General features: G+C 36.1%; 1 protein-coding gene across 1 annotated transcript; it reads right to left on the bottom strand.

Annotated features, from left to right (window-relative positions):
• Positions 1-1,229: 1,229 nt before the first annotated feature.
• LOC141657202 (L-type lectin-domain containing receptor kinase IX.1-like) lies at positions 1,230-3,733 on the bottom strand. The gene has a single exon (XM_074464354.1). The coding sequence runs from the start codon at positions 3,684-3,686 to the stop codon at positions 1,578-1,580; it is 2,109 nt and encodes a 702-aa protein (XP_074320455.1). The 5' UTR covers positions 3,687-3,733; the 3' UTR covers positions 1,230-1,577.
• Positions 3,734-16,916: the final 13,183 nt, after the last annotated feature.

Here is a 16,916-nt window from a genome sequence, read left to right on the forward strand (position 1 = left end):
CCGACCCAATCTAAAATGTGTGACTAATCCGAATTAACCCGAGTCAAATGACCATTTGTGATTTGCAACCGACGTTTGTGCTAGAGAGGGGGAAAGAGACGTTAAACCGCGCTAAAATATACTCCCGTGTATAAAACATTCTCCTTGTATAAATACACCAAAACTAATTAAACGCTCCTCACAATTCTCAATTCCATAAGAAAAATACCCAAATTCCTGAAATCAAGCAACCCTAATTTCGTCTCACTCTCTTTTCAATTTCAATTAAAGTTAATTAAACTTGTTTATAATAATAGAGATGAATGTGACCGTTGCAAAGAAGAAGGCATCTGCGAATGTGAAAGATAAGGTAATTTCGTCTCTTTTTCGTATTCTTCCTTTTCGTAAATTGTAAAGAAGATTTCTGGGTTTAATCTGATGTTTAGAATTTAATTTCTAGGTTGATGTTGTTATTTTGTTAGGAAATATTTGATGTTTTAGATGAGTTGTTGCGGATTTAGGGTTTTATTGATTGATGTGATTGAATTTGGTGGTAGCCTATTGATTTGATTTAAGAAGGTGAATTTATTATAATACTAATAAATCTTGATCCATCCAGATGAATGTGAAGGTTGTGCGGAAACCTCTTGGGGATCTGACCACCACAGTAAGGCCACGCCCTCTTGACAAGCCGTCTAAGAAGAATTCAGTCGATAATAATGTATCTGCTGCTGTGAGTCACCCGAAACGAGAGAATTACGATTAAGTCAAGGAGGAAGGATTACTGCACAATCATGATAAATGTTGTATCGAGTGTGCCGATAAATGTATGATCAAGGACATACTTCCACAATGTTCCCCGCCTGTCAAGTTTGAGACTCGTTTGAGACGACTCCTATAAAACTTGTCGAGTTTGACATTGACTTATTTGCGGGATGTTCATGTTCCCCGGCAAGGCCTCCAACACCTGGGTCTCCACTTTTGGATATAGACCTATATTGGTTTACAGTTTGGGATGGTATGCACAAGGATTTGTAGTTGTTTGTTTATCGGTCCTGTAAATTGAATTCCACTTTTCCAAAAAGTATCATATATCTTTTTCAATTGAATTCAAATATTTTGATTCATAGGATGGTGCTGTAAATTGTCCTCTCAGTCAATTGTTCATTGCTGTATTCTTTGTTAGATTGGAAATTATGTATTGTTTCTTTGTTACATGTGATCTACGATAACAGCAATACTAGTGTGGCTGTTGGTTCTGGGGTAATAGGGTCGATTTATGCAACCTTCTTATCCATGTAATGAAATTACAAGAAAATGCATTATCCATAATTAGCAACTCAACTAAGTATTTACATTTGCTCATTTGTTGCTCTTTTCCATTTTTGGGTGTCTCAGTCAATTGTTGTCTTTTCTATTTTGAGAATGAACTTGATGAACAATTTGATCATTCACACTCAATAATAATGGCCCCCCTCCTCTTTCCTATATTTTTACAATAGAGAAATGAACTACATTTATAACTTTTCTAGTTGCTAAACATTTCCTGGATAACTATCCTTCTCAATTTCATCCAATTAATGTCTGACTTTCAACAATCACACACTGGCTTCCTCAGACAGCAAAGGGGCAGTGGCAGCTAGGACGGGCTGAGATGAAGAGCTTGTGGTGGCAGTGCTGCCTGTGTTGGCGGATGAAGACTCGTTGGAGAATACCTCCATATTTATAGGAGGTACAAAATAGGTAGGAACTGGTAAACTTGAGGGTAGAATTGGCAAAGGAGAATCTTTGTTTAGAACATTTATAACTTGTCTAATTGAAGGTCTTTGAGGGTAGTCTGGATGACAACACCACAGACCGACAACCATTAAGCATTCTACTTGCTTTGTTTCAAACTCTCCTTCTAGTCGTTCATCGACAGCTTCTAGAAGAATACCTTCCCCGTACAGGCTCCATACCCATTCTACCATTAGCACCTTACTCGGTTCTTCACTGAACTTGACAGGCCGCCTTCCACATGCGATTTCAAGGGCAACCACACCAAAACTGTAAACATCAGATTCTTTGTTTGCCTTTCCTGTAAGGACACATTCTGGTGCCATGTAGCCTAGTGTACCGGCTAAAACGGTTGTCTGTGATTCAGTTAACCCGTGATCAACTGATCTTGCCAGGCCAAAATCTCCGAGTTTAGCATTGAAATTGGAATCAAGCATGACATTACTAGATTTGATGTCTCTATGTACAACACACTGTTCCCATTCTTCATGGAGATACAGCAAGGCCAATGCCAATCCATGGGCAACTTTGTACCTAACTGTCCATGGCAATGCAACCTGTACTCTGCCGTAAAGATGGTAATCAAGACTACCCTTGGGCATAAACTCGTAAACAAGAAGCAATTCCCCTCGATCGTGGGACCACCCGAGAAGCTGAACCAAATTCCTATGTCTCAATCGGCTGATAGTCTTCACCTCCGACACATATTCCTTTTTACCTTGTTTGGATCCACTTGAGATCCTCTTTACCGCAATTTCTCTACTTGGATCACCCAACAAACCAAAGTAAACCCCTCCAAAACCACCCTCTCCCAGCTTCCCTTCCGCGGCAAAGTTGTTGGTCGCTTTACTAAGTTCCTCATACGTAAACCTCCTTGGACCGGTACCTTTCTCAAAGTCATCATCATCGTCCTCACCGAAATAAATTTCATCATTTTTAGTTCTCGGACCCAGTGCCCATCTCCGCCTACAAAAACAGCAAAGTATGCCCGAAACTACAAGCAAGACGAAAATACCCCCCACCACACCAGCAATTAATCCAACCTTGGCGGTCTTACTCTTAAGTACTGGGCTACTAGGCCCATGTGCTGGACCACCATCATCATAGATGTCTGGCAAGGCTGTGTAGAACTCCCAAGAAAGAATATTATGACTCTCGGGATTTGGTCCTGCAGAACCGGAGAAACCAACTTGGATATTTTCGGGCAAGTAAGTGCGAAGGTCAATAATATAAGAAAGGCTAGAATTGCCCCTGAAAATAGGGTTAGGAGCATAAGTTAGGAAAACACTGAGATTCTTTGTAGAAGAATCATATGCTATCCAAGCATTCGCTGTTGATCCATTCTTGATGCTACTCTTCCATTTGACACTAGCTACTGAAGCTATGGAATTAACATCTATACCAACATGATTATCACTTGGGTCCCAAGGATTTTTGTAGGTGTCGAACTCGACAGCTAAAAAGTGGTTTTTGATTGGATCGTTATATGATTGGTTTGAAACTAACCCGAGATACGGACCAGTTGAATTGTCAGGAACTGAAGAGTTTACGGGTGCAAGGAAAAAAGAAAGACCGTCACCGCACTGAGGAGGGTTTTTGCACAAGATGACGAATGAAAAATGGGTGGTAAAATCAGTGACTTTTTTAGTGCTTTCGTTCCAAAGTTGTATAGGAGGAGAGTAGTACGCTCTGCCTGCGCTCCATTGAAGGGATGTGTTTGTTAACTGGATCATTCCATTTGATATAAACGAATCGCCCAACAAGACAATGTCAGGATTGTTTTTGCTAAAACTAGTAAAATTGAAGGAGAGTGATATTGTAAATGGAGTAATAAACAGTACTAAGATAAGTGCAATACGAAAGATGTAAGCTTCAACTTTTTTTACTCGAAATCGAGAGGAGCATACGTTGCTGGGATTCGTATGATCCATCTTTGGAGAAGCCAGATGAATTTGAAGAAGGAAAATCAGTTTATATCCTTTTTTAACCATCTTTATACATGTACAGCAAAAAAAAGTGTTCCAATATGACCAAGTCTCCTTCCAACTCAGTCAAATTCATAGGCTCATTCAAATTCATATTTCATTCCACTTTACTATTGAATCAAACAACCCCGTGTTCAGAGGTTGTCTTCAAAATATTTGAAGCAAATTGGTACACGACACATAGGCTCGGCTTTAGCACATAAAGTTTAAATATATGAGTCTCCATTAATTATTTAATTTGCTTGAAATTTGTCAATCTTAACCAGCTGTTTTAGACCCTGTTCTATTGAACTGAAATTTTTTGAACTATATTAAACTGAACTAAACTGAACTTATTGGAGCTGAACTGAAATGAAATGAATTGAAATAATAATAAAAAGATAATAATAATAATAATAATAATAATAATAATAATAATAATAATCATTTAATAATAAAAATAATCTAAGATATATAAAAATAATCAAATAATAATAATAATATATTAGTAATATAAATAATAACATTAATAATAATAATAATAATATAATATAATAATAAATATATTAATAATAATTAAAGTAAAATAAATATGATAAGTATAATATAATATTATTATAAATATTATAAATAATAATAAAAATAAGAATAAATAAAATTAATGAAGATGATGATGATGATGATGATAATAATAATAATAATAATAATAATAATAATAATAATAATAATAATAATAATAATAATAATAAGAATAAGCGTTATGCTTTAAGAAAGATGTTTTTCTCTCTCTAGGTAAAAAGCTCTGTAATTCACCATTGTTGCGGAAAAACATCTAGCTCTCATGGCGCGCAGTCGTGGTCGTCCTCCAAAAGGTCGACCTCCTCTGGATTCATCGTCTTTTTCTGCTTCTGCTGGTATTAACTTTACTCTTAATTCTGTTGTTCTTGATCATGTTGACGAAACTCTGAAATCCCCAATTCGTCAACCTGTTTTGTTGAATTCTTTGATTGTTGATGCTGTTCATTATTTGGCTAGAACTAGTCCTAGGTTAAAGAATTCAGTGTCAATTTCTGGTGATAATTCGGACTCAACCCCTAATTTAGTCTCTTCAATCCATGTTGTTTCCCCTGTTTCTTTGCAACATGAGGAAACTACTGTGATTTCTTCTGAATCTGTGCTTCCATGTGAAATTCCTTCTGAAAATGTTGTTAATCCTGTGGTTTCTGACCCAATTCCATCAAAGATTGTTGAAACCTCATCTGGGTTAATTGTGGATACGAATAAAACTGGGGATCAAAATACAAAATCTACATGGTCCGAGGTTGTTAAACGTAAGAATCAAGTGAGTATGAGTCTGTTTTTCCAAGAAGAAAGTAAGACTGCCATGGGAATTGATGTAGAACTTGATGATTTTGCTGATGAATTGGAAATATGGAAGCACACTCTTATGGGGCACTTAATTGGTTCAAAGCCAACTCTAAAACAAATGTCTGAGTTTGTTTCCAAGCATTGGACTCATCTTGCTTCCCCCGTGGTTCAGTATTACAAAAAGGGTTGGTTTAGTTTTCGATTCTCATCTAAAGAGGATATGGACAATGTCTTAAGGGAGGGACCATGGAAAGTAGGGTCTTATTCTCTCATTCTTAAGCAATGGACCCCTTATTTTTCCTTTGAAATGGAGAGGGTTACCATTGTTCCCACTTGGGTGCTCTTCTCGGACCTGGATCCCTTCCTTTGGTCAAGTCAGGTGCTTAGTAAGATGGCTAGCAAAATAGGAAGACCTATATTTGCTGATAAACCAACAACCAGTAAGGCAAAGCTCTCTTTTGCCAGAGTTATGATTGAGGTGGGCATTTCCTCCTCCTTACCTTTGGAAATTGCCTTGAACACCCCATTTGGTCCCTCCACTCAGAGAGTTGAGTATGAATGGCTTCCTCATTTTTGTTCTGGATGTGGAAAACTTGGGCATATTCTGAAGACCTGTAAGAAAAATAAGCCTAAGCCTATTCCATCAATCAAATCCATACTGACCAAGGATGCTACTGTTACTAAGAAGGTTGTGCCTTCTGTTCCTTGCTTGCTAGGTGGTACCTCAGCATTTGAGGAAGCGCTTCCTGTTCAGGTGGAAAAAGGGGTAGGCTCAGAATGCTGTCAGCTAGGCCCTTCCTTTCCTTCCTCTGATATGGTCTCTCCTTCACAGATTGTTGTAAATCACTCAGGATGCAGTAAGAAAGATAAGGTGAGTGCATCTCAAATAGCCTTGAAGAGAGATGCCTCATCTGATTCAACCCCTGATCTGGTTATTCCACTTACCAAATGTTTTTGCTCCTCTTCATCAGTCGAGGAAGGAGAAATTGCTCCTAGCACAGATACTTTTCCTGACCCTGATTTAGTTGTAAGGGATACAACTGATATTATGGTTAAGGTGGATGAAGAATTGACCCACCTTTGGTTTACCCTCATGACTGAGATGAACTCCTCCATGCCTGTTGATACCACAAATGTCATCCCAGAAAAGGAGAGTGAGATGCTAACTGATCAGGACACTAATCAGGTTCACTTGGTGAAAAATAATCTAGGGGATGGGGACCCTCCGGATGGGAATAGTACATGAAGATAGCCTCTTGGAATATAAGGGGGAAATGATCCTCTCAAGCTGCAAGAAGTAAAGGACTTCTTGTGGATTAATAAGATTGATATTCTGGGTGTTTTGGAAATTAGAATAAAAGAGAAGAATTCTGGTAATTGTCTCAAAACTTAATTTAGGCATTATTACTCTTGCTGCAATTATAACTATCATGAAAATGGTAGAATTTGGTTGTTGGGGAATTCTACTACTGTGGTTGTTGTTCCTCTTCTTATTCATGCTCAGTTCATTCATTGTGAGATTTATCACAATGCAACCTGTCAAAGGTTTCATTTGACTATGATCTATGCAAGTAATGATGACAGGGATAGAGATACACTATGGGAATAGCTGATTAACCTTAGCCCTTTTGTGGATTCTTGGATTATTCTTGGGGATTTCAATGTGGTAAGGGATGTTACTGAAAGAGTTAGTACTACTTCTCCAGTTATGGCAGATATCTTGGATTTCAATTCTTGTCTTTTGGCTTGTGGACTGGAAGATATAAACAGTACTGGTTGTGACCTGACCTGGACAAACAAACAGGAAGCAAGGACCAGAGTCTGGTCCAAACTGGATAGGGCCCTAGCAAACTCTGCTTGGTTTTTAAGATACCTTACTACCTCTGCCAATTATATGGCTCCTGGTATTCTGATCACTCTCCTGTGGTAGTGATTGTCTTTGATGACCCTCCTACAAAGACAAGATTTAGTTTTCTCAATTGTTGGATTGAGCACCCTCAATATAAGAACATTGTTAAGGGAGCTTGGGACCTTCCTATTGCTGGCTCTATTCCCTACAAACTCTTTACCAAGCTTAAAAATGTAAAACATGCTCTTACTCATCTCCATAGGACACATTTTAATGGCATTACTGACAAAGTAAAAGCTCTCAGGGAGAAGCTTTACTCCTGTCAACTTGATTTGCAAATCAATCCTCTATCTCCTAGCCTTATCAGTACTGAAAAAGAGCTTCTTCAACAATATTGTAAATTTAAGAATATTGAGAAGAAAATTCTCAAACAAAAAGCTCAATATTGTTCATAATGAACGTTCCTCTAAATTCTTTTATGCTAAGATTCAGGAGAGGAAGCAGCAGCAAATCTTGGGTCATATTAAGGATAGGTTTGGGCAGGAAAGAGTAGGGCTAAATGAGGTAGTTGCAGCCTTTGTGGATTATTATAAAAGTCTGTTTGGCAGTCATCATGATGTTTTTACCTTTAGATGTTGATTTCATTCAAAGGAGCCCTTGTGTTCAAAGCACTGACATGGCAAATCTTATTAAGCCTGTTGAGATTGATGAAATTAAATCTGCTTTATTTGACATTGGCTCAGATAAAAGTCCAGGCCCTGATGGTTTTTCTTCAGTTTTTTTCAAGAATAGCTGGGACCTAGTGGGTAAGGATTTCTGCAAAGCTGTTAACTCATTTTCACTACTGGTAGGATGAGTAAACAAACAAATGCAACACTTATTGTTCTAATCCCTAAAAAGAAAGTATGTGATTCTGTTCTTGATTTTAGACACATTTCATGTTGTACAACTTTCTACAAAACTGTTAGCAAGATCATCTCTAAAAGATTGCAAGCTCTCCCCCTTTGTTAATTGGTCATGAGTAGACATCTTTTGTTCAAGGGAGAAATATTCATGAATATCATGCTTTCTCAATCTTTGGTGAAAGGGTATAATAGAAAATATTTGACTCTTAGATGCCTTATTAAGGTAGATATAAAAAAGGCCTTTGATTATCTGCAATGGGGGTTTATTGAGAACATGCTCAGAGCTTATAAACTTCCTGATCAGTTCATATCCTGGGTGATGGGTTGTGAATCTAGCTTTTGGTTTTCAATAAAAATTAATGGATCAGTTCATGGGTTTTTTCAAGGTAAGAGTGGAATCAGGCAAGGAGATCCACTTTCACCCTATCTGTTTGTTTTAAGCATGGAGGTTTTGTCCAGAATCAAGTCTCTTATCACCCTAAATGCTGCAAAATTGTCATGACTCATTTAATTTTTGTTGATGATCTCATGATTTTCACAAGGGATGATGTTCCATCAGTTAGAGCAATGGTGCACTCTTTAAATGAATTTGCTAGCTGGTCTGGGCTATATGCAAACCCAGATAAAACTGAGATTTATTTTAGGGGTGTTCATGTTGATGTAAAGGAGGCTATTCTTCAGGAGACTGATTTTTCAGAAGGTAGCTTTCCATTCAGATACTTAGGACTACCTCTTAATACTGCTCGTACAAAAGTTGACATGTAAGGTGCACTGATTGGTAAGATTCAGCATTCCTTGCAACACTGGTCCTCTAAATTTCTTTCTTATGCTGAGAAACTTCAGTTGATAAATTCTGTCATCTTTGGGTTAGAAAATTTCTGGTGTACTAGTGCTCTTTTGCCAAAAAGTGTGATTAAGCAAATCAACAGAATGTGTAAATTTTTTTCTGGAATATTGAGAGCAATTAGAGAAGGCTTGTAATGAAGAGTTGGTCTAGTTTCTGCTCTCCAAGGCAAGAAGAGGGCTTTGATGTTAAAGAGCTCCTCTCTTGGAATAAAGCACTTGTGGCTAGATGGATTTGGATGCTTGATCTCCCTCAGGAAGGGGCTTGGGCTACTTGGAACAAAGCTTATAATTTCCCCCACTTTACAATTTGGGGTGCTAAATGTGGGTCTCAACATTCTGAAAGTTTTAGAAGCATCATTTCTGTTAGGAATGACATGATCCAAAGGCACAAGCTCTATTCGTAATGCTCGATCTTTGTTACATAGCTGGATAAAGCATGGAAAGTTTATAGTTAGTGAAGCTTATGACTAGTTTCGTCCCAAGTACCATGTTTTGCCTTGGATAAAAGCTCTCTCTGGCAAAACTGTAATCCTAAGGCACAGTGTTATTGCTTCCCTGGCTATCCCACATAAGCTTGCCAGTGTCGACTTGTTGATCAGGAAAGGGATGATTCTTATTAACAGATGTATCCTATGCAAGCAAGCAAATGAAACTCATAGTCACTTATTTTTCAGCTGTCAATACTCAAGGCAAATCTGGGAGGGTTTAAAACAATGGATGGGGATTCATGGCAGGAGCTCTAAGTACCAGGCTGAACTAATTTGGAGTAACAGGAGAAGGGATAGGAAACATTGAAGGAATGGCTGGTACATTTGCTGTCTTGTGGGAGTTGTGTACTATATGTGGCAGGAACGAAACAATCGTTTATTCTCAGGAAAGGAAAGGACAACTGATCAAGTCTTGTATAGTGTCAAATATACTAGTTGTGTGTATATGCGTAACCATAGTTTTCCTAATAATAGTAGAGTGATAGAGGGATTAAATGGTAATTAGCCTTATTTCATAAGGCTTAGTGGATATGCTTTGTAAAGATTTGTATCCTTTTTCTTTTTCCCTATAAGGATGAATAAAAAGGATTAAACTTTTCTTGAATAATAATAATAATAATAATATTGCTTTATTCTTATCGGTTTGGTTGATGGGCATGGGGGCTCTCTTCGTCCTGCGGATTTATTGCTTTATTCTTGGGACAGGGGGCGTGATGTGTGCGTCGACCTGACAGGTTCTTCACCTTTGACTCGGGCCGGGTTGGCGATTTTGTGCTTGGGCGGGTTGTCGCCGATCTTTGCTCGGCGAAAGTGTGCTAAGTATGGGGATTTGTGCGCGGTGCGGTTATGGTTTCCTACCTTTCTCTTTCTCTTCACTTGGGGAGTTGAGTTCGGATCTTTGTTGCCTTGCTCAAGCGGATCCGAAATTCTCGGTATCTCGGATCTTTGGGGCTCGGGTAGCCGCTTACATTTTTACTCGTATTAGCTTTACTATTGCTAAGGGTGTGGGAGCCCAGATTGTCTCTCGGCTCCCCACCAATTTCATGTAAACCTTTTATTTTTATTATAATGAAAGCTGCGCGCATTTTATAATAAAAAAAAAAAAAAAATAATAATAATAATAATAATAGTAATAGTAATAATAGTAATAGTAATAGTAATAGTAATAGTAATAGTAATAGTAATAGTAATACTAATAGTAATAATAATAATATATTAATAATAATAATAATAATAATAATAATAATAATAATAATAATAATAATAATAATAATAATAATAATAATAATAATAATAATAATAATAATAATAACATATTAATATAATTGTTTCGGTCAAAACAATCGAGTCAGCGCTGCTCGAGTCTGGGTTGAGCCAATGATAAGTCCATCTTATATACACTATAACCCCATATTTTAGCTCTATTTTACATGCTAATTTGCACTAATCTTAGTGTTATTGAGCTAATATTGCATTCCAGTTGTATTTGCATGGTTTGTCATATTTTGTAGGTGTTTGAGCTTTTAGGAGCATAATTCTACATATTTTGCACACACTAGAAGCAAGGCTAAATAGAAGAGCATGATGGACCAACCAAGAGATGTTGCATGGATTTTCATGGTAAAAGTTATGGATTAAAATGAAGAAATGCAAAACAAAGCCAAGTGAAAGTCAAGCCCATAATGTAAAAGTCCACAAATGTTACTTAGGATGCTCAACTTAGGATGCTCTTTAGAAGGTCTTAAGGTGTTAATTATCACATTTAACCGGAGATTAAAGAGGCATTAAGGAGTTGCATAAGGATTCCTCAAGCATTTAATCAAAGAACTAGTTTTGGAGCCCGTGAAAATCACGGGATCGTTAATAATTTATTGTTTTAATCAGCTTAAAGATTATGGACTATGAATGTTTATCTTCCAACAAATATTTAGGCGTTATTTAAAGTTATATTTATTGATTGAATGAATTAGAGTGTTTAGACCGACAAAATAAAATCTCAAAGGTGTTTAAGGTAGACAAGTAGAGATATTGTGATAACACAAGAGATGATAATCGTAGACAGAAATATGGCAACGTGTATAGATAGTATAAATGAGGAGGGAAGCCAAAAATTCATCATTTAAAAAAAAAGTTAGATGTTAAATTAGTAGAATGTATTAATTATTAATAGGTATAAAGATGAGAGGAAACTAAAAAGTTTATTACATTTACATTCTTTTATCACATTAAAATTTGTCATTTTAGGTAACATTTAATTAAATTGTATAAATTTATTTATAGATGAGTGAATGAAATCAATGTCATGTAACTATAAATTGATAATCCACGTCACATTAAAATTTCCATGTTACATTTAATTAAATTTGTCATTTTAAGTACCCCTTTAATTAGATTGTATAGATTATAGATGGGGTTTTAGGGCCGCCGCATGAAATTTCATAGTGAAAAGAGTTGCATATTCAACTAATAAAAAGTTGCTTAAGGTAACAGTTGTTTTGATATGTGAGTATGTATCATCCTCATGCAATTTGAAAACACAAAAATAATACGGAGTAAAAAATAAGATTCTAATTAATTCAATATACAATAAAGAAAAAAAGTAAAAAAATATTCTAGTTATCTATGTAAGCTTTACATACCAATTTTTGGAATAAAATGGAAATTTTGATTGCTATATAATGGTGAGGGAAAAGCAAAAAGATCATCATTAAATAAAAGTAATAAAGTTAAATAAATAGGGTAAATTGATGACTAAAGTTATGAGAGGGAGATAAAAATTTTGAATCAATTTTTTTTAATTTATTTTGTATGTTTGAGACTTTATATTTTTTAAAAATTTTTTACTAATAAGCATGTGACACATGATAATAAAAAATGAATTTTTTAAATCACACATGGCTTAGTAAGATGACTTAGTGAAATATTTAGTCTTGCCTTTTTATAATATTGTACTTTACATACCAATTTTTTGAATAACATGAAAATTATGATTATTGTTATATAATGGTGAGGGGAGAGCAAAAAGATCATCATTAAGAAGATAATAAAGTTAAATAAATAGGGTAAATTGATAACCAAAGTTATGGGAGGGAGATAAAAGGTTTGCATCAATTTTTTTTTTTTTTTTTTTTTTTTTTTGTGTTTGCAACTTATATTTTTTATTTTTTTTTAAAAATTTATGAATGAGGTGAAATATAAGGTTTTATTTGTCATGTTTAACTCAAAGCTGGTAAAAATAAAAACTATACATATATGAAAATTAAAGGGTTAAACAAATTTAAAAAATGGAAAAATAAAACAATAGGCAAAAGTAGTAACTTACAACATAACAATAAAGCGTTCACATCAAAGAAGATCATGACATGTTTTTTTTTGGCAGCTAAGATCATGACATTGAATCCTATAAAAACACAACAAAATAAAGAGGTTAGACTTAATTTATTAATAGAAATGTCAAAAAAACCATAAAAAAAAAAAATCAATACCAAGATATACACAAAAGATATGTAATTTCACTTAAAAAGATGAAGCATATATATATATATATATATATATATATATATATATATATATATATATATATATATATATATATATATATATATATATATATATATATATATATATATATATATATATATATATATATATATAGAGATTGAATCATGTGAGGCACCCTTCTTAGGGTGAGGCGGCCGGACACCTTCTAAACCGTCGATCTAATAACTATAGACGCACTGTATGATCTTTGCCACGTGTCCCTATTTAATCATACACTCAAAGCAAATGCCAGCCAACAACTTCATTTACGACATTTCACTCTCTCTCTCTACTCTCTCTCTCCCCCTCTCTCGTCTTTCACGCATTTACTCAACTCTCAACACTCAACAACTACCGTTTTTCGATTAACTTCGTTCATCATCGTCCTCAATCACACGCAGTTCATCATCTGATATTTTGATCGCGATCGTCATCATCATCATCATCTCTCGTTTCGGTCGTCCTTTTTCGGATCTAGGTATGTGATATTGTCGTCAGTATCACTATTTTTCTTCATTTTCGATCAATTATTGTAGATCTCGCTATTTTCGTGCTTTTCAATCTACTATTTTTTTCGATAATGTATTACTAAATCATTTTCATTATAATGCAGTTTTAATCATCCTCAAGAATTATCCGATCAAGATTTAACGCAACAAAATCAATTTCAGAGCATTTTCGATCTACTATTTGTATGTCCTGTTCGCTCTCTTCAATACTTACTTCGTCAATTTTTGTTTATTAGGTTTTTCTCATTGTTCATTGCTTAATATGTTTCGTTTTTGTTAATATTGTGCTTTTTTGTTGTTGTTGTTGTGGTGCTCTGTTGATTCTGCAATGGCGACATAGTTCTGTGTTTGTGTATCATGAAACTTGGAGGCGATATTGTGAATATTGGTCTGATGTGTTGTTAAACCTGAGTTAATTTTGTGAATTTTGGAGTCGTTTTTGTGAATCTGGTGGAATATTTTGTGAATCTGGTCGAATATTTTGTGAATCATTCTCATTATAATGCAGAAGTTAAACCCGTGTTTGTGTATCATGAAACTTGGAGGTGATATTGTGAATATTGGACTGATGTGTCGTTGTTAAACCCGAGTTAATTTTGTGAATCTTGGAGTCGTTTTTGTGAATCTGGTGGAATATTTTGTGAATCTGTGGAATATTTTGCGAATCATTCTCATTATAATGCGAAGTCAAACTCGCCTCATGATTGTCATCTTTTTATGATGAGTTTATGTGAATGCTTGTCCAAGCATAGACCTTATCTTGCGAAACCTATAGACCACTTTGTCCATAGTTGGTCATTTGTAAAACTTCATCTGAATGCTTTACCTTGTTTTGATATGGCTTTTAATCCTACTTATCTGGAATGTACTTATATGAAACTTGACATTTTGTGTATGTGTATGAAATGTATTACTTATTATGTTTTAATTATTTTCATTTATTTTTGTCTGAACTGTTTTAGTTATTTATATGCCTAGGTCAATTGCTCCTGTCTGCGTATACGTTGCCAACTATGGACACTTGGTGTACGGGTCGGGTAGTCGATATCTTTGAAGAGGCAGAGTTTGAGCTCATTACATGGATATGCTATCTTGCCGGACAGCTTGCTGACTGTAGGGACTATTACTGGTCATTTGAAATATAGTTTAGTAGCTACATTCCCTATCACGCAAGGGTACACTTTTAAGTCTTACAAATGTGTTCTTAAGGTATTACTATGCTCAAACTCGCCTCATCCGTACAATTCCTTGGGTTGTATTAAAACGGAATTTTAGGTTACCTTTCTTTCCATGTACTAGTAGAAAGAATATGTATCATAGATGAAGATGATAACGATGAAGATCGATCCCTACAAACAAGCCTTTCTCACGACCTATATTTTCTGCCATATCCCGACATTTGTGTTGCTCATTTAGCCCGGCCTTCTAGTTGTGACTGTTTCCTGGCTAAATGAGCAACACCAAATTGTGGGATATGGCAGAACATATATGCCATGAGAAAGACTTGTTTTGGAGGGATCGATTATCTTCATCGTCCTCATCTTCATCTTTGATATATTTGCTTTCTTGTACATCTAAAGAAAGCTTGCCTACAACGCCTTATAATACAACACAAGGAATTGTACAAAGTATGGCTGAATATGAGGACAAGAATACCTTATGAACACAGTTGTAGGACTTGAAGTTGTACCCTTGCGTGTTAGGGATGTAGCTACTAAATTATATTTCAAATGAACCTATTATGTTTAGTTGTCGGTCGGTGTACTTAGGTCTATCACCGTTAGTATTTAATCTTACGTTTGTATACTTGCTAAGGCACCCTTGTATAAATATGTAATCAGTAGTTTTCTATTTCGGATGTTGTATCAACATAATGTATGAATACTATGTTCTATTAATCAAGTTTATTTTCCTTTTATTTTGTCAATCCTCGAGCATCTATCTTTCATAATAACTTCGAATACAACTTTCATAATAATTTAGCTGGCATGCACTTGATGAGATTCTGTTCTGTCTCTCTATGTCAGTAATGTTGATTCATAATTACGTGAATCGTATACTTGATTTTGTGAATCTTGGAGTAGTTGTTGTGAAACCTAGATCTGCCATTGTGAAACTTATTCATTTAGTTACTAACCTACTATGCGTTCCTATTATTATTTTTAGTGAATTATGGAGTCTTGGTGCAAAGGGTGTGTCGTTAATGCTTTTGAAGAAGACGAATCGTCATTTCGTGCAACTTATGTCCGTCAAAAACAAAACGCAATCGTTTGTCTTTTAAGGAAGCCGATTTGGCGAAGTTAAATTATCTTCCCTCGCTATCACTCACAACATTCTGTTTTCAATATTCAAGGAGTTATGCATAATATATTTTCTAAACTTGATGCCTTTGAAGACAAGGCAAATATGGCTATTGTGTGTCGGAATTGGTCTCGATTATTTCTTATTCATCCCAATGCTCCTGTAACCGCATATTGGCTTTCTCTTGAAATCAACCATGTGGAGGGTATTCTAATTATTCATAGGGGTGCTAACCTAATATTCCAAACGTGCAAATGTTTGCCGACGATAATATGTCACTAAATTCATCCTTCATTTTCACCAATATAACCATCCAAGTGCCATGAACCTTCCGAATGCTATTGATCGCGCTTACAATTTATGAGAACTTACGTTCTTTACCTCCAAAGATGATGTCTACTGAACGAGCCACTGCAATTGCTATTGCTGTCAACTTATTACGCAATTGTATAGATGCATGTTCTATTGATTTACCTTCTATTATGGACCTATAGCCTACATTTGTATCCCTTTTCCTAAAATACTATCTTTGTAATTTTCGGCATTGAACTTGCTATCTTGTTTGCCGTGTTCTATTGTCGATAGTTTATAAATATAATGTATGACTACTATGTTTTATTAATGAAGTTTGCTTTGTGTTCTTTGTTTTTTGTGAATCCTTGCGTTCCCTATTGTTTCATAATAACTTCAAATGACAATTTCAATAATAACTTCAATAATAACTTCATGCCCCGTTGACATTTCCGCCCCTCTTTAACCCCGTCCCCCAAAAAGGGTTCACCCGTCCTCTCCTAGGGTGTCTTTTGGTATTGGCGTTGGTCGAATGACTATGTACAAGGGAAAGGGTTTAGGGTTGGATTAGGCGGATCCGCGGTAGCGGATCCGCCTAATCCAACCCTAAACCCTTTCCCCGTCCCGCTTTAGGACACCCGCCCCTATCGTAACCCCGTCCCCCAAAAAGGGTACACCCGTCCCCTCCTAGGGTGTCTTTTGGTCTTGGCGTTGGTCGAATGACTATGTACAAGGGAAAGGGTTTAGGGTTGGATTAGGCGGATCCGCGGTGCGGATCCGCCAACCCAACCCTAAACCCTTTCCCGTCCCGTTTTAGGACACCCGCCCCCTACTGTTAACCCCGTCCCCCAAAAAGGGTTCACCCGTCCCCTCCTAGGGTGTCTTTTGGTCTTGTCGTTGGTCGAATGACTATGTACAAGGGAAAGGGTTTAGGGTTGGATTAGGCGGTTCCGCGGTGCGATCCGCCTAATCCAACCCTAAACCCTTTCCCGTCCCGTTTTAGGACACCCGGCCCCTACTGTTAACCCCGTCCCCCAAAAAAAGGGTTCACCCGTCCCCTCCTAGGGTGTCTTTTGGGCTTGGCGTTGGTCGAATGACTA

Source organism: Silene latifolia, chromosome 5 (genome assembly GCF_048544455.1).
Source record: "Silene latifolia isolate original U9 population chromosome 5, ASM4854445v1, whole genome shotgun sequence".
Lineage (NCBI taxonomy): Eukaryota > Viridiplantae > Streptophyta > Magnoliopsida > Caryophyllales > Caryophyllaceae > Silene > Silene latifolia.